The sequence below is a fragment of the Buteo buteo genome, chromosome 16 (assembly GCF_964188355.1).
Source record: "Buteo buteo chromosome 16, bButBut1.hap1.1, whole genome shotgun sequence".
In the NCBI taxonomy this organism is placed as follows: domain Eukaryota; kingdom Metazoa; phylum Chordata; class Aves; order Accipitriformes; family Accipitridae; genus Buteo; species Buteo buteo.
In genome coordinates this window covers 30120815-30148200 of record NC_134186.1, presented here as the reverse complement: position 1 = coordinate 30148200, position 27386 = coordinate 30120815, and the positions used below count along the sequence as shown (strand labels likewise).

Genomic DNA, 27386 nt, shown 5'->3' with positions numbered 1-27386 from the left:
AGAGGCCCCGCGGGCCCAAGAGGGACGGACGTCTGAGGGGCGGCTCGGGCGCCGTGCCCGGCCGTGAGGAGGCCTCCCTGGGGACCTCTCCTCGCCCCCAGCCCACACGGACAGCGGCTCCCCCGAGGGCCGGGCAGCCCTGGCCCCCTCGGGGCCATGGCGGGAAGGGGCAGCCGCATCCCCGTCGCCAAGGCAACCACCCCCCCCTCCGGCCCTCACGAGCCGCCAAACCACCCAATCAGAAACTTTTTTTTCCTCCTCCTCCCGCCCTAACCCAGCTCCTCCCGCCCGTGTCCGTCATGCCCCCCCCGCTCTTTTGATTGGTTCGCCTCCTCCTTTCCGGGATGGGATTGGCTGCGGGCGGGCGGTGCGCCCCCTCCCCGCGGGCGGCGGGAGCGAGCGAAGGGCGGGTGCGCGCGCAGGCCGGCTCCCCTCCGGGCAGGCAGGGTTCCTTATAGGAGGCGCGAGCCCCCCCCACCCCGTGGATAATGTCGGTGTCCCCCGTGAAGCGGCAGAAGATGGAGTCGGTGCTGGACCAGCTCAAGCACCACACCACCGTGGTGGCCGACACCGGCGACTTCAACGGTGAGAGGCGGCGGCGGTGGCGGGGGAGCCTGTCATCGCACAAACCCCCCTCCATGGAGAGTGGGCGCGCCCGGCTGAATAGGCGAGCGCCCGAGGGGGATCGAACCACCCTGGCGGCGGGGGGGGGAAGTGTCGCCGTGCGCCCGGGAGGCGGCGGAGCCCCGGCCGCTCGGTTGCCGGTCGCGGCTCGTTGCGCAAGGCCGGCGTTGGGAAACGCGCCGTTACCTAACGCGGGGCGGGCGGGGGGTCGGGAAGGGCAGCCCGGAGGGAGGTCTCCGCTTACTGCCCGGTGCCGATGGCTTCTCCCGGGATCCGCTGTCCGGGTGGCGGAGTCCCGGCGGGAAGCGTGGAGCTCGGCCGGTGTCCTTCAGTGGGCTCCGCGGGTCCGCACCGCCCGCCAATTGACGCCCCCGCGGCGGCTGCAGCCTAAGGGGGTCCCGCTCCGCCGAGTCCCAAGCGAGGCCCGGCCGGCCCGGCCCGCCGGCCACCGCTTCCCCGGCTGGCACACGCTTCGCGGGAGTCCATGGCAGCTCCTAGGGTCGGCCCAGTCCGCCCAGTACGGCTGTCAGACCCCCCAGGGATTATTATTTTTTTTTTCCCTAGTTTGACTTAACGGTGTGCGCAAACCCCGACGGTCAGCTCCACCTGCTGTCACTAATAAGCGCCAGGCTGGGCAAGATAAGCCCCGTGGGGCTAACAAAGTTGGTTTTTTCCAATAACCAGTGTAGATCTGAGGTTTGTTTTTGTTTTCAAATGGTGGAAGCAAATAAAATAATGCGAGAGCGCTTTTGTTCTCCGTATCTCATCAGAATGAGCAAGCACTCCCCTTTCCGAGGAAGGGAGGTGGCGGTGTCCAACGATAAAGCCACTTGTTCCGAAGCTGTCGCTGCCTGAGCGCCCGCACAGGCATGCAACTTTCTCGGTACATCAGAACTAAAAAATCCCTCCCCTGAAAGTCTCTGGGTTGTGTGGAGCAATGCTGCTCAAATCCCATTCTGCCGTCACTGAGGCCTGCAGTAATCCCATCTGCTGCTTACCTAATCCTATAGGTGATGAATAAACAATCCTAAATGGCAACCGTCAAATGTCTTATATCAGTAAACCTAAGATGAAGAGTGCACAGGGGTAGCAACAGCTCAGACACCTGCCTCGTGATGCTGTGTGTGTGTATTTACATGCTTGCACTGACTCTAGGTAACGCACATCTGTTAAATACTTCGGATTGCTTGATTTCAAGTGTTAGGCTGAATAAAACAGTACAGAAAAACTGTTACTTGCCTTTAAGAGTCTGTCTGACATGAGAGACAACCACACTACCATGAAAGGTTCGGAGCATTGATGCAGCTTTATCAAGCATTGCATCGAAAGAGTTGGAAACACCAAGTGATGAGATAACTTTAGCCTTGTCAGATTTGTGTACCTTCGAGTAGCAACAAACCTGGCTAAAGCCCAGTGTGTGCTGAAATGGTGTGAATTCAAAACATTATGCTGTCTACCCTGGTTTCAAAAAAGCATAATAAAAAGAAAAAATCCTTGCGGTGGCCGAGGGGGTGTTTGTGTATGGGCAGCAGTAAGGAGGCCGAGCGCTGTCCCCTGGGAAGTTTTAACAAGCTCCCTGAAACAGTTTTGCTGTTGATCTCTGGCTGCCTGTTGTCACCTGTGGGTCTGTCCTACAGTCCAAAGATGGCTACAGTCAACATCTGACTCCCTCCTTGTAAAAGTTACACACTGATGCTGGTTAAAGTGCCATTGTTGCTAATACTGGTTCCCAGTTTTGTTTATAGATAAACGTGTCGGTACAGTGCTGTGTAGGAAAGGATGCCGGTTTGAATGGCTCCTGGAGCAAGCAGCTGCAGTAAGTGGTGGTGGCCTCTTTAGTAGCTGCACCAGTTTGGCTTTTTAACTAAGCAGGACCAATATACGCTTACTCTTTTGCTCAGCTTTCTTTGTGCTCACAATGAGGAAAGGTGGCACAATGGTCATGGATTGCCTGCTGAAAGCTTGTACTGCACAGCTAAAACACAGGCTGCTGCTTTCTGAAAGACCTAAAGGAAAACTGGGTGACAGACTTAATGAGATTAATTTATGCACATTGCCAGAGTCTTCAAATGCTGGAAGGCTAGAGAGGAGTAATATGCTCTGTCAAAACTGAGTTCTCTAAAATTGTGTGTACACTTCAGAACTGAGTTTTGTTGGTGTACTGCTTTATTTTAAACAGTATCCATGTGAATTGAAGTGTGTTTTGAAGGACCTGTTCGTATGGAGTGGACTTGCTCCAGGATCATGATCATTGCCTGGGAGGGAGCTATGGAAAAACAGTTCTTATTTTCTTCTATGACTGAAAAAAAATAAAGTTGCACTCTCGAGCTTGGGTTTTCATCCCTGTGCAAAAATGCTGAGGAAAATGAGCTGGCAATAAGTATTTTGTTATTTTTGACATTTAGCTGTGTTAACAAGGGAGCTTGTAAGCAGAAATCACTGAAGGGCCTGCAGAGGCTCTCCCCCATTTGCTGAGTCAGGCTCTGCATGCCAGGCAGCTTAGGGCCAGACAATGCATGGTCACAGCCTACTCTGGTAAACAACGGGTATCACCTGAAATAGGTGTAGTCCAGGGCTTAAGGTAAGCCAAAGGGTCAAATACCTTCTGTAAGGAAGGAAGCCTGGCAGTACAGGGAAATGACAAGAACAGACACTAAGAAACTGTCTGCAGCTATTTGAAAAAGTTTTAAAATGCACTAAGACTCTAGCAACTTTGAAAAGATGAGTTTTGCTCCTGTTCTGGTTCTAACAGTTGTAGACAAACAAAACCCCAAAAGCCTAACTGCTAGAAGGGAAGAAAGATCCTCTCATCTTTACTTCCCCACTGTGATTCCTGGAACTCAGCCATGCTGGTGAATATGATATGGACAGATGTGAGAAACTGAAAATTAGTACCACTTCATCTGTCACTTCTACAAGTTTATTTCTTTTGGGCAATGTCTAAAGTAGTGAGTAAACTTTGCTGTATCTTACTACTGTAGCTCTGTTAACCTTGTTCTGGTACTTCTGGCACAAGCCAGCTTTCGGGCAGTGGTATTTAAACATCAATGTGCACTAGTCTGCTCTATTAGGAATGCTACTATCCTACAGCTGTAAGTGTTTACATTCTCACACATTTGAGCAAAATCCTTTTAATTGCTCAGGCTTGCTGATTGTTTTAAACAGGCTGGTTTTATTTCCCTAGCAATTGATGAGTACAAGCCTCTGGATGCCACCACAAACCCATCTCTGATACTAGCTGCTGCTCAGATGCCAGCTTACCAGGAGCTTGTGGATGATGCTGTTGCCTATGGGAAAAAACTTGGCGGGTAAGTAGAGATATTTTTTTTATCTCTGTAGGGCTATATTTAAGATACCTTATTTATACAAATAGCATTTAGTACTGTTAGCAGTGTACTGGGGTTTTCCCGTCATATACTCATGGGCATATCTCCTGCCCTAAAAAGCCTCAACCCTTAAACAGATGTGCTTTGAAGAAGTGCATCTCCATTTACCAGTTCACACATGGCCTTCTAGGACTGCTCAGGAAAACACTCTTGAGTGAGTTGACAGCATTATAGGAAATAGTGTCCAAAGGCCAATACTGCTGGTGGTGCACAGAGGGCAGAACATAAACATGGAGCAGAGCAGAAGTGGCTATTTGAATTCTGGAATTTAATGTTAAATGGGCTGTGAAATTTGATCTTGAAATCCGTGGCAAGGTGTGAATGCACTTTTTTTCCCCCCTTCCCCCCATAGAAATGATTTTGCTCTTCGTGGTTTTCAGGTCAGAAGAGGAACAGATCAAAAATGCTTGTGACAAACTCTTTGTATTATTTGGAGCTGAAATATTGAAGAGGATACCTGGCCGTGTGTCCACAGAAGTAGATGCAAGGTTGGCTCTTTTTCCTCTGGGTTATCCTGGATATTTGTACATGCAAAAAGAGACATGATGTGAGTTGGAGAAAGATGTTCTTGACTAGACAGCTCACTGTTATAAGGCTAGCAAGACTTTATATTGCTAATATTTGTTTAATTAGAGCATGGATTTCCCTTAGGTAGCTGGATTATAACTCTGTGACAAAACTTTATGAAAACAAGTAATGCTGAGCTTGGATTTTTGTAATCTTCCTGTTGTTTCTTAAGCAAGGGAGACCTCATTCTTCCAGTACACTTAGTTTTGCTCATTCTCTTCTGTGTGATAAAGTCTTCTCAATTTACCAAGAGATCTGTTTTAACGGTTTATTTCAAGACTTGCGTAGGATTTTTCTGTTAACCTGCTCCTTGCCAATTCACTTCTAATGCTCAGCTTCTGCATTCATTGTGTAAAAATTGAGTCTATAACTTTCTCAAGGAAAGCTATCTTGAGCTCTGGATCCTCTGACTCAAAGAGTATCAGTGCTGGCATATACCTACTTGATTGGGTCACAATCCAGGAAGTATCTATGAGAACAAAAACCTGCTATTGGCATATAAATGCTGATAAAACAGACAATGTTTTTCAGTGGGGTTTGCAGGGGACAGCACTTAAAAAAAAAATAGTTTTAAGCAGTCCTGCTCTTGTTTCAAAGGTTGTCCTTTGATAAGGAAGGAATGATTCAAAGGGCCAGACGCCTCATTGACCTTTATAAGGAAGCAGGAATTGGTAAAGATCGTATTCTCATAAAGCTCTCTTCAACATGGGAAGGAATCCAGGCTGGCAAGTAAGTATTTCTGTACTTGGTATGCTGATTCATAGCATGCTTCTGCCTGTTCACAGGCACCTGACAAACGCATTCTGCACTTAAAGAATTGTTTTGAAAGCACGGCACCAGGAAATCTGTTACTAGGGCTACAGCTAGCAAGCAAGGTGCTCTGATACAGCTTTCTGTTGAGATAGGAAAAGTTTGTTCATACAAGGGCCAGGCCACAGAGTTTCCTGAAATATCATGCTAAGTTTTCTGCATTTGGTTCAAGAATCAGCATTAAATAAAGCAGAGTCTGGCAGCGCAAAACATTTGCTGTTAGCTTAAAACTTTAAAGCTTATAAACTGTACCACATTCCTAAATTAACTCAAGAAATTCAGTAGTTTTAACCCACTAGCTTGGTACTAGAATATAAATTCAGTAGCTGTTTTAAGCCAGCCTATGTCTGCAGGGTTCTGGAAGCAGAGTATGGGATTCACTGCAACATGACCTTGCTGTTCTCCTTTGCTCAGGCAGTTGCCTGTGCTGAAGCTGGAGTTACTCTGATTTCCCCATTCGTAGGACGTATCCTGGATTGGTATGTTGCAAATGGAGATAAAAAAACCTATGAGCCTTCAGAGGACCCAGGTAAGCTTTCCTTTTGACATGTTAAAAATACAATAGCTACTCATTCAAACTGCAGTTTACTCATACAAATCCTCTTATGAAAAAATGTTGGGTTTGAGCTTTTGATGCTCTAAATAATCATTTGTACTTCAAATGAGTATTTCTGAAAGTTGCTGATTTCTCCTCTCTAGGAGTGAAGAGTGTCACTAAGATCTACAACTACTACAAAAAGTTTGGCTACAAAACTATTGTGATGGGTGCTTCGTTTCGAAATACAGGAGAAATAAAAGCGCTTACAGGCTGTGACTATCTCACTATTTCACCCAAGCTTTTGGCAGAGCTCAGCAAAGAGTACGTCAAGTTAACTCCCACACTCAGTGTAAAAGAGGGTAAGTCTACTTCTATATGACATGGACTTGCTCAGTCTCCCTTTCTTCTCGACTGTTACAAGTCTGTGTTTTCATTTGGCTTTGTGGTGCTTACTTCCACTCTGCTTTAAGAGTAAGTCTTGACCCATCTCTAAAGGAAATACTGTAACCTCACTACAACAGTAGTGCTACAGTTGCTGACGCACATAGTTGCTTCTTTAGGGTCTTGGGTCCCACTGAGTACACTAACTGGAATTATGATGGATTTTGAGTGTGCCTAAATACTGTGCACCCTCTCCTGAGAGGACAGGGAGAGTAGAAGAAGGTACTTTATACTTCATATACATGGGAAGAAATACTGAATATTAGCAAAGATGCCAAACCTCATTTAATCTTATGTTAATATTGCATCAGTGATGCAATTAGCTCTACACATGCCAAAAGGTGTGTTTTCCCTCCAGAAACTCTAGAAATGAATCATATGCAAGACTAAGTGATTTGAGCTAGTGATACTGTGCCATGATGGCTTTGAATGTATGTTCCCATAGCACTACTCTTCCTTTTGTGTAGACTTATTAAAATGCTATTTTACAACTCAAAAGATGAGATTTGTGCACAGCTGTAGTCATGGGTTGCTGCTCACATGCTGCTAGCTGGCTTGTAGGCCTGTTATCAATTCAGCTTTTGTTAGGTACTGCCAAATAATCAAAGACCTAATTGTTCAGCATATTTGCTTAGAATGTCTCACTGCGGTAGGACTGTTGCATAATTCTTTCTAATGGGCCTGAAAGTAACATACCATTCAGAAGCAGATAATCAGTTTTTCTTAAAATACAATGTTTGTGTATGCTGTTATCTAGGCTACACTTTTTTTCCCCCAAAAAAAAACAGATCAGGAGCATTTTCAATCTTGCAACCCAAAGCATGCTTCTGTAGCAAGTCATGTTGAAAGTGGTGTTTGAAATTTTTCAACAGATGGAGATGGTCAGAATCTTGAGACTGTTTTAGGAAGCCTGTGGTATTTGATAATAATCTGATAATATGGTTTGTCTCTTTTTCAATTCCCCTTGCACAGCTCAGGCATGTGACCTTCAGAAGATCCACCTGGATGAGAAGGCATTCCGCTGGCACCATAATGAAGACCAAATGGCTGTGGAGAAATTATCTGATGGGATCAGAAAATTTGCTGCAGATGCAATTAAGCTGGAGAGGATGTTAAAGGTAGATGTTTTATCATGCTGCCTCTTGCCATCGCTCATGTTCCTCCCAAGTACTGCAGCTAACCTGCAGTTCCTTGTGGTATGGCTAAGGATTAGGAACCTGTAAGCAAGTCTGATCAGGTATTTATACAGGCAGTACACGTTATGTAGGACAGGCAGCTAGCAAACTGGCCACCTAAATTAAGTGAAATTGGTAAACTTCACTGCATCTCATGAAAGATTTCATGCCAGATGTCTACAGCCACACCTGCTGTTGGAGGCCCAAGGCAGTGTTTAGACTGGCAGCTAATCAAGATAACACTACTGTCAAAGTGAAAAGTCCCTTAAGTCTAATTCTAAACGCGTTAGCTGTCAGCAGTGGTACAAGATACATAATCTTCAGATAGTGAGCTGGAAATAAATCATGCTTGGACTTGGCACTAGGAAGCACCAAGAACAGGTATGCCGAGTATAGCCAGGCCATATGAAAGTCTTCTCTCAGCTTGTGGAGAGTCTTTCAACTGGGATTAATTGAACTGTGTGGTTTGGGGGTGAGAGGGCAGAAATACATACCATGTATAGCTGATCTAGGTACTTACTCTTGTTGACTAACAACTATTTAGTAGTGACTTAAGCCTGCACTGCTAAAGCACAGTTCCTAAACTTACTCAGCTGCTGTTTGTTTACTTCTCTCTTTCTAGGAGAGAATGTTCAGTGCTGAAAATGGAAAGTAGAAAAATCAGAATCTTCCTGAGTGGTCAAGGCTGAATGAGTGGATCACCTGAGGTTAAATGGATGTACAAATGTCTTACCTGTAAAAGTCTTATGCTATGTATGGATAGATTTCTGTATCATGCTTTTTTATCAATTTGCAAAGGGACAAATAGAATTTCAAATTTTTGTGGCACTTTTGTCAATACATGCAAATTAACACAGACTTACCTTGTAATGTGTTCATTTCACTGCTGCAGGAAACACCTGACATAGTATTTTAATTTTTTAACTTTTTGTATTAAATTCCTAATTAAGTCTACAGTCCTAATACATTAAGAAAGCAGTTTTATCTTTCATGCTGTTTTACTGTGATTAAAGACAAGACACAGGTTTCAAAAGCCCTCCTTGGTACAAAACCCACAAGTACTCTTATAAGACATGTATGTATGTATACACACTAAATCAATATAGTTTAGTCCCTTCCTTTCTTCATTCTGCAGCCAAGGTAGCACCAGTAGTGACTTACTGTTTGGCAAACCTGGTGAAAGCCATCATAATTAATATTTCAAGGCTTTTTAACGGGGGGGTGGGGGGAGCTGTATCATAAGCAATTTTTAGGAGTTTTGTCAAATACCAGTTTTGTTTATGACTTGCCTAAGAGCCCAAAGCAAGGTAACGGCAAGAAGATGGAATTGATTGAAGCTGAAAATGCCACTGCGATTACAACACAGGCATAAACTACAAGTACCCTGATGCAGTTAATTTTGAAAGTGTAGCCTTCAATAACATGTCTCAAGCAGTTAATAACTTGATAATTGGTTAATCTGAACTGACAGAGTGAACATGTGGATACAACTGAAGACTGTCTGTTAGAGCTTTGTATATTGTCTTTGGAGGAGTTACTGCTTTTCTTTATGCAATAGTCATGGAATTGCTGCCAACCCTACCCCAAAAATGAGGGGTAGTTTGGGGGGTTTGGGTTGTTTGTGGTTTTGTTTTTTGTTGTTTTTTTTTTTTAAGTTCTATCACACCCCTCCTTTTCTCATTTGCAAAAGCAGTGGCTTAAGGACAAAGAGGAAGAGCCATGTGGCAGCCTTCCTCAGGAATGACCTAATCCTAATGCAGCACTTACCAATTACAGGGCTTTCTATTAAATTGGGATGCATGTGATTACATTTTATGCTGTGTATTTCCTTAAGACTAATTAAATATCTCTCTTATTAGTTCTTACTGGTCCAGTTCCATCAAAAGTAGACAAGAACAAGTGATAGGACAAGAGGAAATGGCCTCAAGTTGTGCCAGGGGAGGTTTAGATTGGGTATTAGGAAATTTTTTTTCACCAAAAGGGTTATTGAGCATTGGAACAGGATGCCCAGGGAAGTGGTGGAATCACCATCCCTGGAAGTATTTAAAAGATGTGTAGATGTGGCACTTAAGGACATGGTTTAGTGGTGGACTTGGCAGTGCTAGGCTTACAGTTAGACTCAATGATCTTAAAGCTCCTTTCCAACCTAAATGATTCTATGATTCTAACAGGTTCCTTATTTATATTGTTTCCTGATAAAGCTGCCTGAACTTAACCTCTTAAAAGAAAAAAAAGGCAATACTGAGGCTACAATACTTATACACACATGCAATATCCAGCTTGAATAATACAATAAAAACAAGCCAAGGGAACAACTGGGTCAGTAGCATCAGTGTGACACAGCAGCACTATTGTCAGGACATTGCCATAACAACCTGGGAACCGTTGTTTCAGCCACAGTGACAGCTGGCTGTACGCTCACAAACCAGATGCAGGTCTGATAACAGAACCGTATCAGACATCTATGTGGTGTTGCATCCTCCCAGCCTTGCCCTGGACCTGCCCCACACAGAGTTGGGAATAGTGCCAGTCCACCAGAGGGAGATGAAGCCGCCTCAGGGGACTGATCTAGACCCCTCCGCTCTACAGGTGCAGGTAACAGTGAGAAGCAGGCAACAGTAGAAAGCAAGCTGTCCAGAGGGAGGTGACCTTTCTCCCTTCCTTCAAAGGTCAAGCTAGCATTAAAAGCTTTACCCTGCCCCCACCTCCCTACAGTGTGCCACACAGCCATCTGACCTACCACTGCGATTTAGATCACTATACTCATTACAAACTGTTAACAGAGTATTTGTACCCTGCTGAAAAGGAAACAACTTCAAGTACAGCAGAGGCACCAATTACAAGTCTGTAGGCTCTCTGCTTTGGCTCTAGCTTTCTCAACATCTGTATTCTACTCCAGAATGAGATGAGGGGAGGTGTAGCTTCTCAGCAGACAACAATTTTCAAAACAGGCAAAAGTTTGGTTCCAACTGTTAACAGTTACAGAAGTATGAAGTCATGACTTCCTCAGGAAAGAGAATGAGACTTGCAGCCAGTCCAGAATTACAATTCCCTGGGATAGCTTTAATAAAGCTGCACAGCACTATTGTGAGAGCTGCAGAGATGATAGACCAGTGAGACCCATGGCAAGCCAGAGCAACCAGAGATGACTTCTGAAAGGTAACAACTCATGAGCAGGCACTTCAACAGGTTTTCCAAAAACTGCTATTACCATAATCAGAACAAATGACAGGGTAGGATGGGGATCCTCAGCCAGACAAAAATATTTCCCCACAACAACAAGCCTACTTAATCTAGCAAACTGTGCACATTAAACACAATGTCAGTGATGAAGAGCCCAAGTATTTCTCATATTCTGAAGAGGAAGATCTGGGGCTGTAGAAGTGACAAATACAAAACTGCTGTATAGAGAGACCTGCTGCAGTTGTTGCTGGTCTCCCTGAAAAATGGATCTTTCTTACTCACATTCACTGACAGGTGATAAGCCTCTCTACAGGCTATAACTTCACCTGGATAGCTGGATGATTCTCAGCCTGCCATGGCTTGTCTTACACCAAGGCAAGCATGTCCTAATGCCTGACTTCTTAGCAAAGGAATTAGGAGGCATTTTAGGCCACTACTGCATTCTTACAGGTGGAAGGGTTCAGGCATGATTATACTGCAGAGAAGCTGCATGAAGCCAAGCTACCTGAGTTAGCACTGACCCCAGCAGTCCTCAGACCAGCTTCATTCTTGATGCAACACAGAAGGACCATCTGTCTGAACTTTGCATTTACCAGCCCACCAGTGTCAACAGGAATCTTTTTGTTGATTCCTTTAGCTGAGTCATTCTCCTGAGATTTATACCTATTTGGCATTAAAGAAAAAAAACAACAAACATTCCAAGGCAATGCAGTGCTGTCAGGTAGCCCTGGGGCACCAACACATCTTTTCTGCAGAAGAACATGGAGACCTACATGCCAGTTTCTTGAAACAGCTCAGCTATGCATCTGCATCTGATGTACAATCATTTCTCTGCATCTGTCCTAGGCTTTAGCTGCTACTAACAAAGGTCAAATCCAGAAGTAGCTCAAGAGACAATAAAATACTGCAGTGAAAGGGGAAGAGGAGGCCCGAAAGGGTGCCTCAGTAACAGTCTGCATACCTACAGACACATGGTCCCCTCAAGAGCTGAGGGGGCAGGAGATGCACAAGTTATGCTTAAAATGTTCACTGTCACAGATCGCTTACCTGCTCTGGAAGCGGCTGCAGTTTCCCACTTCAGCACTGGGGCTTTTTCTCTTAAGCACAGTCTATATGTTGTGAGGTGACTGATGTACGTGGCTAAGTCACAAAGTCCACATTCATTATGAAATGGAGCAAAACCCCAACAACCACATAAACCTTCAGCCTATATATCTGTTTATCCAATCTCACAAGAGGAAAGCAACATCTTCACACTTGGTGTTTGGGGATGGAGTTTGCTGGTGGCTGAGGAGGAATGCAAAGGTCTGTATAGAGCAGTACCACCACCTCGTGGGGAGGCTGCAACATCCCACAGCACCTCTGCCTTTCCAAGAGTCACAGAGCAGCAACTAACTGATGAGCACAAATACAAAGTTATCACCCTTCCCTTGTGGTGGCAGCTCTCTAATTTCAACATCCAGCTCTATGCAAACAGGCAAAGCTTGGGGCAGGGAGGTTAGAAAAGCTTTTCCTTCCTCTTTCAGCTCCCTCTTGCATTCTGTGATGCAATGTGCTAAGGGAGACATGCTGCTGCTCCCAACAGTTGCTCTCAGTACCTTCTGTATTCCTGAAACGAGGGTGTGAGGGGAGAGGTACAAGAGAACAGAGCTGTTGGGAGAACAGCCACTAGGGTCCACAACACTGACATAGTAAGTACATTAATTTATTTTCAGCCTCCCAATGCAGAATTTCACTTTAAAATTAGTCCTTAGAGATTAATTTATAAGGACTATCAAATACAGCCATCATAGGCTATTACAGACTACATTAAACAAGCCAGACAGCATCTGATATGTACCATTTGAAATTTTAAAGCAAATCAGGATCAGAGTCCTTTCCATTTATTCTGGTACTTGTTTTGATGCATTGGCATTACAGAGGAGAAATTAGTGCCCCAGTGTTCCCAGCTGCCTAGTCCCAGCAGGATGACAGGTCAGCTTTTGACAGTCTTCGGCATCCTAGGGGACAACATGGAGATCCCAGACAGGGGAACTGAGGGAGAACACTGACCCTCAAGCTGAAATGAAATGCCCTAAAGACCTAGAAGTCTGCATTTGATAAAAGGTTCCTTTTATCTCTTCCTAGTGTTAAACACTCTAGCACTACAGAGGACACAAGACACTGCATGTAGCCTTTTGGGACAGTGATGTGACAGGTACAGCAGCCAGGTAATTTCTTAGAGTTGTGGGACTCAGTCCTACTACATTACCCCATTTGGCTCACTGCTGTTGTTTAGGGCAAGCACACAAGCAAAGCCCAATGATTCTCAGTTAATTGTCACTGCTGTGGCAGCAACTGCCTACAAGGGAACTCAAAGCTGACAGTAGTCCACACTAAGGAAAGTGGACAACCCTATACAAAGCCAACAGGGCTGTTCCATCAGCAATGGAACAGAAGTCAGTTTAAACAGAAAAGCACTTTGATACCCAGAATCAAATGGCAGAGCTTATCACACAGGACCTAAGACAAATAAAGCAGAAGGTTCAATTTTTTAAATTTTTTTAAAAGATTATACTGTGGAAGCTCCAGGAAAAGAATCTTATTTAAACATTTTAATACACTAACGGAATGCTAGTATGACTAAAAACTATTAGCTGCAGATGACAACAAGGACTGAGTTCAAACATCCTGTAAGGGATCCCTTAAAACAAGCAAATGCTTTGTTAAGTGTTCTGAAGAGACACTTCCTCTCATCAGAAAAGCTGAATCTGCCCAAGTTGTCTCTGACACCTTCTCCAGCTTCAGAGGATCTAAGCTACCTCCACTGACTGCAGCTACAGTATCAAGCTATAGGAGAGGTATGGTAGCACAGAGGACTCGTGATCAAAGCCCAGGCTGTTGGGCATTTGGCCATTCCTCATCAGCTTTTGTGTCACTCATTAATCTCTTGTGCCCTGTAAACATTAGGTTAGTCAAACTAGAAAGACAACCTTTCCATAAAGGAGATCACGCCCACAAGCAGGGCTCGGGGCTCACTCCAACTGCTGCAAATGAGTTTGCAAATATTTTGTGTTCAACTGTTTTGAGCATCCCTCATCACAACTTACATGTAAAACTGCCAGTAAAGGCTCCTATTACCTTAAAGGTGTTCTCTAACTTTCCTTTATTCCCTGCAGGGACCAATACACAGCTTTAGTGGTGAGTGTGATGCTGGCATGCACAGTGATGTGTTGTCTTCTTGTTGGTGAAGAAATCTTTTGTGGAGGTGCAATACAGGAATGTTTCTTTACAGCTGCAAGCCAGCTGCTGTAAAGATTATCCTAGGGTTAAATCATCTGAGAAAGCCCCTTGTCCCTTTGGATTCATCCAACAAATGTTTCTGCTCCATGTATTGCAGAGGCACTCTGAAGTATCTGGTAGAAGCATCAATGTCTGCCCATAAGAACATCAGAGGAAAACATAAAATACGCTCCCATGCATTAAGCCCAAACAAGATATACACTCTTCACATATGTGGTTCCCTAAATAAAAAAAAACAGCAGCTGGGTGTTACCAGGAACAGAGAGATTTCTAAGGAAATAAGCCTGGCTGTTAACATCCCTAGGACCAAAGCACCAAGCGCTCCAGAGCACAACACTGAAACAATCAGGATTTGTGTGGGTTGAAAATCTCAGGAATTTGAAGCTTTCAATCTGTTTGAGAAGCAGTTTCTGGCTTTGGGACAAAAGGGCCCATCATGTGGTTTAAATGCCAGAATCCTCTATAAACAGCTGATCACAAACACAGTGTAACACCAAACATTTGCAAACATTGCCAAAAGCTCATCCTCCCTGCAGTGTTCCAACTGCAACACTCAAACCAGGTAGAGGGGAAAACCACCACACTGCAGAACACCTGCTAAATGAGTATGTCAAGAGCTGGCACATTTGGAGGACTCCTGATACTGCCTCTAGCTGATTTCTCACTAGTTCAAGTCAGTTACACATGATTTCTAAGCCAAATCACTGAATGGATCATGAACACATATCTTTACATTTGAATTAATTTTAAGCTAAAGATTAGCACATGGTGGTGAAGCAGAGACAACACTAACTACACCACAAGCTAAGACATTGATAAAGGTCAACAGGCACAAGGCAGTAAGCAGCAGCATCTCATCTATGCTAATGCCCCCCCCCTCCCAAAACCCAGATGCTGTTATTTGTCACAGCCTTGCTATGCATAATTGGGTAAGAAAAGCATTTAAAATTGGGACACTGAGCAGTTTGAGCACACTTTATTCTTACAACTAGGGAAAGGAGAATACATGCCAATTTAAGGCATGAAGTTTTAGTCAAGTGCTAGAAGACAAACTCAGGATAAATACTGCTGCTCAGCTGCCTGGGTTGTGATATTTCACTGGCCTGCTTCTCCATTTGACCAGGAAGGAAGCACAGCACACAAGGTACAGAAGATACAAAATGAGGTATTCAAATTCTTCACACAGGAAGTTTAAAATTCAGAACTTATCCAAAAGTCATTACCCTTTCTGTAACGTCACTTCATGGTTTTAGTTGATCTAAATACCTTTTAAGCAAAAGGTAGAAAATAACAAAATATCAAGTGTTACATTTGTAGAACAAAATTAACATGGAACTAAAGCAGGGAAGTATGCTACAATAACCCAAGCTACAGACATGCTGTTGCCTTCAAAGCCTGTACTTCAACCCTGCTACTTTTAGTTTCAAAATAAATAAGAGTTACAGAAATAGCCTGATGCATTGTTGAAAATTTTTGTGGAGTCAAGAGACTTACTGCTGCATTGAAAGATCTTCCAAAATGAAGAACTAAATGAAAACTTATGAAAGGCCATCAACTCTATTTATCATTCCTAAGAGTGCAATTAATTCTGTATGCATATGGTAAAGAAAAGTAGTCAAATGATAACAAGCAAATATTATGGATACAGCCTTCACATTTTAATCCACTGACATGACACCTCCTCCAAAATAAACACAATAAAACTCTGAATGTATCTGGCATGACATTAAACAGCTTCACATGTTTTCTACTTTAATTTTACCTCCTTTTCCTACAGTTTTAGAATCATTTTTTTCCAATCCTTAGCTAAAATTGATCATACTATATGAGAACTTAGAAGAGCTATCATCACTAATTGCTCACAATTTGTCAGCATAATTTCTAAAGATGACACAATGCTAGCCCACCATCCACATGAGAGGGTTGTTTTATCACTAAGTTCCTTGCTCAGGCAATCACTGGAGTCTAGGGCATGAAGCTTCACCTCCTCTATTTAAATAAAAGTTTTTGGTGGCAGAGTGTCCCCTTGCTGTAGGTACAGTGTTCAAGACAAAATGATCCCAACTCCAAATACTACTGCAGTACAAATACAGAAACTTTCCACATCATTTCAGTGGACAGCCCACCAGAAATCCAGACAGAAAGTATGCCATGATGGTGACAGAGGTCAACAAGTCCCTAAGACTTGTCAGGAATGAGGATTTAAGCTATCAAAGCTATTTGGTAGTTTAATTTCTATCAAAGCCCAATTTTAATTTCAAATGCCAATTTTAATTTCTATCGAAGCCAAAAAATCTGTAAGCTGGGCTCCAAAATAACAGAAGACGACTCAACAAATCTCATAGCAGATTATCTTTTAAAATCACACCAAATTCTTGAGACAGAACTAAAAAATTTAATTTCTACAGAAAAGGCATAAAATTACCCTGCTTGATGACTGGTTATAACCAATATGTATTATCCTGTTAAGAAAAAACAGCCAACCACAAAGGTCCTTCCCCTCACAGAGCACTGCAGAAATGTTGCCCTCAGTTCCAAGAGTGAAGGAAAAATGTTAATCTGTCTACTTTCCCATAGATTTAGTATCTTTGAGCTTGCAACATTGAAAAATATTCTCAGTCTGATTACTCCTTTCCATGTTCAACTTCAGCCACATCTGCTGCTCAAAAGGAAAGAGAAGGCCAGATTTCATCTTACAGTAGGTTCCTCAAAAGATGTGATCCACACTAGCTGCCTACATTTTTTTCTTCCTTTGTCCATAAAATTGCAGTAAGAGACAACCACAATGTACTTGTCAGAGAGAAATATGTCAAATATTTCAAAGAGAACAAAAGTCATAACATAAGCACCACAAAGGAGAACAGATAACCAGTTAGAAGACCATTTAAAAACAGCTGAGCAAACTTTTTAAACAGAAGCCCAATAACATGAACAGGCAAGGAAGAAAACAAGGGCACATTATGCCAACAGTATCACCACAGTGAGCTGCCTTCAAACAACTGGTTCTGCTTTATTCAGAGTTTAGCTAAACATTTTCCATACTATTCCAAGTATATCCAAGTGTCCCAGACACATTCAGAGTTCAGACAGTAACTTTGTGACCTACCAAAAAAAAAGAGTGAGAATGCATCTGAAACTGCATTTCATTGAAGCTCTAGGTGTAGATTTTCATATTTGAAACACAAACACCAGATGGTTCACAGAATTCCAAGTACTCTTTGGGGCAGAGTTGTTAACAATCAGTATAATGTCAGCCTAGAGCAGGGTCTTCAGCTTCAGCGATTTGTATTCACAGCACCAACTTTTTTTGAACAAGAGACACATCTGTAAATTAAGGGTCTAGAAAGAAGCAGTGAAAAAAGATGTAGCAACAAAAATGCAAGGTGGTTTCATAATTGCTTCTGAAGTGTGATGCACTTCAAAGTTTTCTTATTCACAACCTTCATGCATTCTATGTATGCAAAACCTGACATTGCCACTTCACTGTCACAGTCACTTCATAGTCCAGGACAGAAATTAAGAGGGATGTTTTATCCAGTTAACAGACAAGAAAATCCTTAGCCTGCTGGCTCTTCATCCATCCTATTTGCAAAGAGACCTGCTCCTTCATTTCCTGCTGAATGAAACACATCCAAACATGACACGACCTGTTAGTCCACGGCCAGGAAAGGACTTCTAACACACATTCACCTGAACAAAAGAAGATTTTTATGGTTATTTATATGTGTTCTTCTATCTGACAAGATGAAAGACAGTCAAACAGCCAAGACATTACCAAAGAAATTAAATCTATTCATCCCCAGAATCCTAAAACATAGCTGACTAAATGCTAACTTGCCAAAGCACAAAAAACAACACACAAGAGATGGTTCTCTTAACAGAAATGTTGTTAGACCTATTCTGCATTTTACTTTACCAGTCCCGATAGATAGATGTGCATTTCCCAACCCATTTTACTTTTTTTTAATAATCACAAATGCTTTTTACTAAAAAGATAACCAACTGAATAACTAGGTCAAACAAAGACAACATGCACTTCAGCAGTTAACCTAGGCAAAAAAATTCTTTTGGGGGACAATATTCCTGAAACTAAAAGATGCCCACCACTGTCTGCTCCTAGTTCTTATTTCCCATATTGCCTCACCTGACATTGCAAAGAATAAGAAGATTCTGGACCGCAGGAAGAGTGGAATTCTCATTCTGTCCTGTCACCAGGTGCCTGTCCAGCACAACATGTACAGCATCTGGACTGCTGGCTAAATACAGGAGAAAAAGCAACAAGCATTGTGTTAGTGGACACTACTTCAGTGTCAATATCACGTCTCTGATAGAACTAACACAAAAGATAACCATGTTGACCAAATAGATTTGCTGGGTGACTGACATGCTAATCTATAATCCCAACAGATAGGGACAATCTCAAGTCCCTAATTCTGAAACAATTTCACTAGACAGTCTTTCTCTGGAAGGACAGCAGGACTGGTTCCTTGATTCAATTAACACCAGATGGGTAAAGTGCATATATCAAGAGATTTTGGTAATAAAAACCTCCAAGTATGTATTTTAAAGTTGTAATTACCCTGCAATACAATATGAACTCTTCTTATGTAAGACATCAAAGCTGTAATCAGGATGCTACAAAGAGCCTGCAGGAAGATACTTATTTTCTGGCCAATTATAACACCCCAATGTGTTATTATCTACCAGCAATTGTTCAGTACTCCAACTAGTATTTTTAAGTTACCTCATGCCAGACAGAACCATTATTTTGTCAGTAATGAACAACTCCTATTTTCTTCTCCCTCTCCCAGCCAGTGACTGTCTAAACACAGGCTAAGTGCCTTCAAACACCACATGCTTTTCCTCTTGCTTAATTTGTCAGTACCATTGCAACCAAGCATATGTTAACATAACAGGTACCACTGAGACACCAGCTTTTAAACTGTCAGTACTGAAGCCACTATGCAGAAGGTGGTGGCGGCAGCTCATTTGAAACACAAATATTCATTTTCAAAACACAGCCACAAAACATGAAGTCCTGGACAACAAGAGAGTGACATACCACTAAACGTAGCTCCAGAATCTTTCACGAAATCTTCCACAATAATGGACAAACTGGCAAAATTAGGCTGCCTTACTAGTTCATACACAGAGGGCTGAAAAAGATCAAAAGGAAATAAGTCTGTCTTGCTTCTTATAAAAAAAGGCAAGCAACACCAACACGTACTTCCCCCTGCAATTTGTTTTTCTGTTCCCCCTATGATTCTCCCAACAGGAAATGAAACAGAAATGAAGCATAAAACCAAATGACCCCAAGCAGCTTCTATGGATTTTCTGTAGGGAGCAAACTGAAAATTCTTAAGTGAGACAAAGAAAGAATGACACCAAGCAATTTCTGCACATCAACTGGACACTGAACAGCGTGCATGCTATTAGCTTCATGAAAGCGCAGACCTGTTTGGCTGTTGGACACAAACATTTGGACACAAGTGCTGTGCCGCTTGCAGAGTCCAAATAACAGTACTCTGCTTTGGAATGAATATGGGAAACAGCTTAAATGAAGAAGAGAAAAATTAAGAGTACTTAGTTCAGTTTTTATATGCACAGGAGGAAACTGAATTTTATGGTTTCCATAGCAACTATAACTAGGCCACACCATGCCTTATTTAAAATATTTTATCATGGATTGTAACACCAAATACAAGCACATCTTGACATTGATAGCTTTTGTGAGTCCCATAAACTTAATTTCTTAACCGCGTATGTAAATTTTCAACCCTGGAAGTTGTACTATAGAGGTTTGCATCATCTTGGCACACAGGTACAACTGCCATATAAATGGTCTGTGAGGTTAGAGATATAGCTGTACATTAAATAAAGCATCAACAGTATCTGGCTACTTTTTGAATTACAAGCCAGTTTGTTCAAATAGTCTTTTTTCCTAAAACTTCCTCTACCTTTTAAAATGAAAGGGCACCTGGAGAAATATAACTTACCCCCAAGCATTCATGAAACCAAAAAAAGTAATTCTTAAAAGCCCTCAACTATGAATCTGAAGAGCTGCAGCAGTCATTTCCAGCATTTTATTGGTTCAGTTTAAAGTGTACTGAACAATCAGAAGGAAAACAGCCTCCACATGACAGCTAAGTGAGACAATCCCTTCATGCACTCAGTGTCGGGGCCCCCTTGCCAATGACAACTCTCCACATCTTGCACATAAACCAAGGGTACCAAGCTGATGACTTATATTTGTAGGAATTTCTAGGATAAGGCCAGAAATGCCAGCACCTGAAATCACAGGCCCCCACACACCAAAAAAATCCCCCAAACAGCAAAAGTCCGGTGAAAGCTCAACCTACCCCTGTCAGGCTGTATCCCTGAAATACCCAGGATTTATCCTCATTGGTGGCACAACACAAAGCTGCAACTCCATGTCCAATCGCACAGATAGGCTCTAGAGAAAAACCAAAGCATATTTGAGAAGTTGAGAGAATCTTCAAACAGCCAAAACACAGATGAGCATTCATGAGATTCTTCATGTTAAAGCATGTTGCCTTCCTGCAATAAAATTATACTGCACTGTTTATACTCTCTTAGGCTGTAAGGTTTTTCCTGCACACTACAGCAAGAATTGCCCCAGTCTTGCAAAGAGTTACTAGCTGTTAACTCCAAGTCCAGAGACAGCACCAGTCAAAAACACATACTGGAATGGTAAATGAGAAGCACACACACAAGTCTTGATTAACTACAGCCTTAATAATGATCCTGGTACATTCCACATTTGGCTCTGAACCTTGAATCCTACTGACTTGGAGAGAACAATTTCTGTACCACTGTAAGGCAGAGAACCCTCTTCTGACAAAAGCATTGAAAAGCTACTTCCATATTTTTATATACATTTACATAAAGAGGTTACTTTTTAAGAGAAGATACATTTCTCTAAAACAGCTCTTTCCAGTACTGAATGCTCTTCAACTATGTAAACATTTTTAAGTCATTGGAAGGTAACAGTCTTACATGACCAGTACAGTAGTACTATTTTATTTAACAAAATATCTAATGATGTTCACCTACTGTTCTCAGTGCTGAAGTGCTGCAATATCTTAGCCAGGTACCCACTGTTTGCAAGGTCAGTCATAGCCCCAGGACAATTTGGAATCAGCAACGCATGGTATCTAGCGCCTAGTAAGGAGAAAAAGATAAACTAATTGTAATACGAGCAACAAACAAAAAAGCTTGACCATACATAATAAATCCATTTCAGATTTCACAAAATTAATACCACATAAGTCAGTCAAAAACTGTATAAACTGAATGAACTAAAGAAATTAACAGATCTATGTGGAGTAGAGGAAAAGCCCTTTTTAGGACAAAGAACATACATTTTTTAGTGAGACCTTCTTACCCAGGCAAAGCTTAAAACCACTACATCTGCTAGCTTCTACTTTAGCAAAATATTTATTTTAAAAAAACCAATATATATAGTGTGTATATATACACACACACACAAGAGAGAACATATATATTGTGTGTATATCTACATAATAAAAGAGAATTACCAACCCAAGATAAATAAGAAAATAACAACTGTAGTTGCCATGACTTCCTCTTAAGTAAAAAACCAAGCAAGCAACTGTAGTTGCCAGGGCTTCCTCTTAAAACACAAGTTTTATGCCTTTTTTGTGTCATTCTTCCCTAAAGACCTAACTCTAAGAAGCATCTGTTTTCCTGATAAATGGAGATGACACACTGGCCAACAGTAAAACCCTTACCATCAATCGACTCCAACTTGGCAGGGTTTGCATACGATTTCATACGAAAATCCTGTATCCAGCGCATGTTGCTCTCATTCACATCCACAAAATCAATTGACTTCCCCTAGGGGAAACATGGTTCAAAGACTGTGGTTAGTATCACTACACAAACATCCACTACATTTCTTGAATCATAATCATGTGGGATTTTGAGATACTTCAGCTCTCAAAAACCTGAAGTCTTCCATTCTTCCCACTGAAGTAGTTCTAATAGTTTTCCCTCCACTCTTCATGGGTAGCAGATACTGGTCAGAGAATTTCAGAACCATACTATAGGAAGCATGCATTCACTTCAAGATTAAGAAAACAGAATTTAAAAAAAAAAAGTTCCTTAATCTGTAAAGAACAACAAAACACTTCTCAAAAATATTTAGGACAATTCTCTCTCATCAATTGAGATGTTAATTGGTTTCAGACTGAAATCACAGTAACTGCCCTTTCTTACTTACCCCAGGAGTCGCAACTTGCAGATTAAAAGCAGAGCTAGTCAGTGTAAAGCAGTGAAGGAAGGACTGGGCTGACACACCTGAAAAACAGAGTCCAACAACTTCAGCAAACAACCGTTATATTTTAATCCCAGCCACACTAGCTCATTTTATCTAGAAAAGCACACGAGCTTGGCTTTTTGCTCATCTTAAAAGCTCCCAATAATTTCAGAAGGTTATTTTAAGACGTAAGAAACGCACAGCCTTCATTATAGGGGAGCTACGTATCGAGAAATACGTGATGAAGGTATTCTGCTTGTCCGGGTTGGGAAGGTTACGGGGAGGGCAGAAGGGAAGGGAATTTGGCTTCCTCCAGGTATACACCCAAGCGCAGCTCAGCAGCGTGCGTGCTCCGAAGCAGGCGGGCGCAGAGGGGCAAAGCCAGCAGGCGTCCAGCAGCACAGCTGAGTACTCAGCAGCATGCGTGCTCCGAAGCAGGTGTCGCCGAGGAGCAGCTGTGGGAAGCCAGCGCATCTGGGCGCCACGCAGGTGCAGGAGCAGCGTGGGCGAACACCCGCCTGCCCGCACGCCTCAGCCGCGGCGACTCGTCACGCACAGCCGAGATCCACGCCCGCAAACACGCGGCACGGGCACACGCGTGCAAAAAAAAACCCCAAAAACCCGTGCAAAACGCGGGGCACACCACCGAGGAGCGGGCAGAGGGGCCCCGCGGGCAGGGGAACGGCCACACAGCGCGGCCGTCGCACCCCGCGGAACGGAGGGGATGGCGGGGGGGAGGCGGCCGCCGGGGGCCCGCAGGCCGGAGAAGCCCACACGGCCGGGCGAGACCGGTGCGCTGAAGGGAGAAGCGGGGCTCGGTGGGGCGCCCACCGATAGCGTCTCACCCGCGGCAGCGGCGCTGGCGACGATAAGGCAGGTGGGCTTGCCGAGCCGGTCCGACATGGCGCGGGGCGCGGCGGAGCCCGGCGGCGGAGGGGGGGGCCGTCTCCTCATGCGGCCGCGCGGCGCATGCGCAGTGCGGGGAGAGCGGGGAGACGACGGGGCGCGGGCGCGCGCGCCGGCCGTTGGGCGAAGCGCGCGGCGGCGCCTGAGGAGAGGGAAGCGCTGAGGGGAAGCGGCGGGAAGGCGGGATGGCGGCGGGAAGGCGGGATGGCGGCGGGGCGGTGATGAGGGGGCCGTGGGGTCGCGGGGCTTTTTAGCCCCTCGGGAGGGGGGGAATCACCACGGCGGATGATGCGGATCACCTGGTGGCACGTCCCGCCTGCCTCCCGCCCTGCTACCGTGCGGCGGCCGCCGTGCTTTATTTCCCCTTCATAGTCAAGCGTGGTGGTGTCCTTAGCTCTCCTCAAGCTCTGCTCTAGCGGGGCGGCTGTTTTCCTCATCGAGTTTTATATTGGGTTTTGATTTTTTTTTTTTCCCCCTCATCAAATTGATACTGATGCCTAGTAGGACTGAAACACTGAAGACTTTGTATAGGGACTGCCCCACCTCAGAGAACGAGAAGTGGTTGACACCATGTTGTGGATTAGAAATGAAAAAGCAGACGTTAATGTCAAAATGTCAGCTAATTTTCAATGCCCAGCTGAGAGGCTGCATCCAGCTGCAGTGCTGGGTTTCAGACTTCCTTGCTCCAACTACACAAAGTCCATCCCCAGCCAACCGAACACCAGAAGCCTCCCCACGAATCTCAAGACACCACGAGTCATAATATATTGTACTAGCGATGTATTTCTGACACATGAGATAAGGAGGAACAAAACTCCTTTGATAAACCCAAGCTGGTTTTAAGTTACTGGCTTAACCTGCTACTGGCTTAAGCTGGTTTTAAGTTACTTCTCAGGTTTTGCTCTTGATACCTCTCACCCTCAGGATGAATAACCTCAGGGATGTTGTGGAGGGACTGATGTACATTCTGCTCTTTTGCATCCCTGAAGAAGCCACAACTAATTATGTGGGATGTTAGGAGATGCACACGCATCTGTCAGAGTAGGTTGCTGAAAAAAAAGGATGTGTGAAGAACATGGGTGAAGAACGGGTGATTTCCTGGAGCCGCTGGAACAAGCATCGGCATTGCAAACTGAATAAAGTCATCCGAACCTTCCTGAAACTGTCCCTTCCTATCCCTCATATCTGGTCCAGACTGCCTCCTTTGTGTATGCTCTTAATCTTTAATGAGCCATTATTCTTCAAGGAAAATGTTCATTTATTGCAGGTGTCATTGCTTTCAGTTCTGTGGCTCACCGGAAGAAAAGTAACTTTTGTAAACCTTGTTCAGTTTCTGGATTTTGCATTTTTCATCTCTGTGTTAATAGGTTTATCTCCTGATGGTTGCTAGTGTATTACAAAAAGACAATGCCACTATAAAATGATGGATATAAAATGAAGACAATACAATTCTGCCATTATTTTTGTTTATTTATTTGAAAGGACCTAGTTTCTAGCCTGGTTTCCTAAAGGAAATGTAGCTTATGCCATCAGGCTGTCTGCTTGTCCATCTCTTCAATCATCTGTCCGTCAGTCTCCTTTTGTCTCCAAAAGTGTGTTCTGAAACCGTAGGCTGGTTAACCATGGAGTTACCTGGATGTTTCTCTCTCTTTGCTCCAGCTTAGCTACCAGAAAATGATTTTAAAAAAACAAACAAACCCAAAGCATATCTTTCACTATTCAGTTTAGCTACTGTGCAGGGGACTCGGTGCCAGTCCAGCAGCCTAAGCCTTTATGGCACGGAGCCTCGCATTTATGGTCCTTATTCCTTGTTTGTGAATCCACTGCTTTTTTTCTAAATCCAAGAGCAGAAGGAAAACTGCTGTCTCAAATGCTGCTCCATCAGCTCTTCCCATCCTCCCTAGACTGCCCAAAATACAAAGCATTAGAGGACTTGACAATGATTTAAGGTGAAGACATAGAAGAAATGCATGAGAGCACCCCAGTTGCTGGGATATTAAACTGTACAGCGATGTCTTAATACTTGATCTTCCACTGCTCAGTAGGTGCCAATGCCTCAGTTTTACCAAAGCACCGTTTTGCAAATCGTCTTCTGTTGAATTCTCTTCCAGAAAGCACTAGATACACTTTGCAGCCCCTCTCTGCTTAATTGGGGAGATTAACAAACGTGAGTAGTAGCTAGTGCTGTGACAAGATCACAAGGACAATATAAATTGCTACTTCATGCAGACTGTTCTTTTTGATAGAACCTGGACATTACTGTTACGTTAAGTCAGCTGAGTGCTTCCTCTTCAAATCTGGTCTGGTAAAACAAAACTGCTGCGTTTCTCACTTAAAACACCGATTTGGCACTGTGTCAGTTTCTGTGGCTAAAGGATGGCTGGAGTAGAAGGGAGCAGGGAAAAGCAATGAATAGTTTAAGATAATTGTAAACATAGCCTCTGCTTTTCATACTTTTAAATTTCTATAAATATGTGGAGGCAAAGAAGTAGACAAAACACAGAATGGATGGGTGGAAGACAACCAAACCAGTGTTTGAAAGCACCGAGCTGATGCTAGCTTTGCTCTCTCAGTTGGCACCACAACTGCACCAATGCATCTGTGCTGCTGACTTCCTTGGCAGTGAGAAACGAGACACTTCTTTTGTTTGAAGGAGACATGAGGAAGATTCCCCAGCCCATTCCCCCTCCTCTCTATTGAGCGGGCAGCACTGTTTCATCTCAGACCGAGGAGGACAGTTTGTGCATGTGCCTCCACTGATTCCAAATTTTGGGGAAACCCTCCAAGTTGCAGCATCACCTGCTGCCGTACCACCCCTGCCGCTTTCCCAGTCCCTGCACACCCTCTTCTGTTAAAAAGAGATGGGCCAGGCTCTCGCTGGAAGAGGGTGCGTTTCCCTCAGTCTAGGAACTGAAGAAGAGCCTCAGCTCCTTTGAAACAACTAAAGGCTGCTCCTTTTTCCTGACCCCCAAGGAGTTTAGAATATTTGTCTTCCCAGTTCTTAAGAGATTCATTTCCAAAAGCCTGCAGACTTCTGCAGACACCCTGTTTGGAGCTGGTGTAATGTGACAGCAACTATTTGCAGTGACGTGTACTGCCAAAACCCTTCTCCCCTCTGACAGGTTGGAGGGAATCCCTGGCTCACACTGATGTGCAGGGACCCCCATGCACATCAGCCAGGTGCTCAGGGGATGGTTTACTTGTGAGGATGGATGCTCCTGGGCCAACTTAAAAACAGAACCAAGCAAACCAGAGCACACTCTAATTTGGCAGGGGAGAGGTTCACAGCAAACAATGGTGCAGCAAACAATGGAGACCAGCCTGCAGGGCAGGGGATCATCAGAAAGGGTTTCCTCTGGAGATCTGGATAAGTCTTTAATTGTTCTACACCTTAGTCCCTAGGTGGGAATAACAATAATCCTCCTTCGCCTGCTTTCCTTGGGCAGGCAGGAGTTTACTGGGGGCAGGGACTGCCTTTTCTCACAGTTCTCACCGGGATTGCTAATCCTAGCAAATATTGAACCTGCAGGAAACAGTCACAAATAAGGAGTGAGAGGGAGAACAACCATTTTCACTCACACCCCCACATACACAAAGATGCTCATATGAGGAATTATACAATATATCTATGTGTGTATATATATCTCTATATATAGTTTATTTCTCACAATCCTGGTAAGAGTTACAGGTGTATTGGGAATCATTTACAGTTTCACAGCATATGGAGTGGCCATACAGCTTCTGATGTGAGTAACATACAGTGTGTAGAGAGCACACATTTCCAACCCATCCACCCACCACTCATACAATGGGTTTTCAAAGCTAATACTAGATTCAGCTACGTAGAAAGCCTGGAAAATGTTAGGGTACAGCGTTGGGTGTTGTACAACACTGTCAGTCACAATGGGACAAGCTAAACTACTTTAATTTTCAATCTAGTATTTCTAGTCTACCTGCATTATTGCATTTATACGCTTTTTTTTTTTAAGTCAAAGTAAATAGAATACTATATGGGAAAGGAAAAATTCTTGACTATTTTAGGATTTGAGCTGCAGCCCATACAAAGTGTCCATAGAAGCATAGACAAGATTATAAATTCAACAAGGTATAAATTAGCTGTATAGCTTTGTGTGTAGGTAGGTGTCCATTTCCCTCCAGGAAACATGTCTAGCAGC

General features: G+C 43.6%; 2 protein-coding genes across 4 annotated transcripts; one reads left to right on the top strand and one right to left on the bottom strand.

Annotated features, from left to right (window-relative positions):
* The first annotated feature begins 382 nt into the window (after window positions 1-382).
* Window positions 383-8399, top strand: TALDO1 (transaldolase 1). The gene is made up of 8 exons (XM_075048486.1): window positions 383-585; window positions 3809-3932; window positions 4391-4498; window positions 5175-5306; window positions 5741-5916; window positions 6087-6284; window positions 7339-7484; window positions 8164-8399. The coding sequence occupies exons 1-8, from the start codon at window positions 489-491 to the stop codon at window positions 8194-8196; spliced, it is 1014 nt and encodes a 337-aa protein (XP_074904587.1). The 5' UTR covers window positions 383-488; the 3' UTR covers window positions 8197-8399.
* A 6576-nt stretch (window positions 8400-14975) lies between these two features.
* On the bottom strand, window positions 14976-23264 carry GATD1 (glutamine amidotransferase class 1 domain containing 1). 3 transcript variants are annotated; one of them, XM_075048485.1, is made up of 8 exons: window positions 23151-23264; window positions 22270-22346; window positions 21779-21884; window positions 21081-21188; window positions 20366-20460; window positions 19069-19162; window positions 18151-18262; window positions 14976-17696 (listed from the first exon to the last, which is right to left on the bottom strand). In XM_075048485.1, the coding sequence occupies exons 1-8, from the start codon at window positions 23257-23259 to the stop codon at window positions 17693-17695; spliced, it is 705 nt and encodes a 234-aa protein (XP_074904586.1). In that variant the 5' UTR covers window positions 23260-23264; the 3' UTR covers window positions 14976-17692. The 3 variants fall into 3 exon arrangements, with proteins under 3 accessions (XP_074904586.1, XP_074904584.1, XP_074904585.1); XM_075048483.1 differs by having other exon boundaries at window positions 14976-17622; XM_075048484.1 differs by having other exon boundaries at window positions 14976-17619.
* Window positions 23265-27386: the final 4122 nt, after the last annotated feature.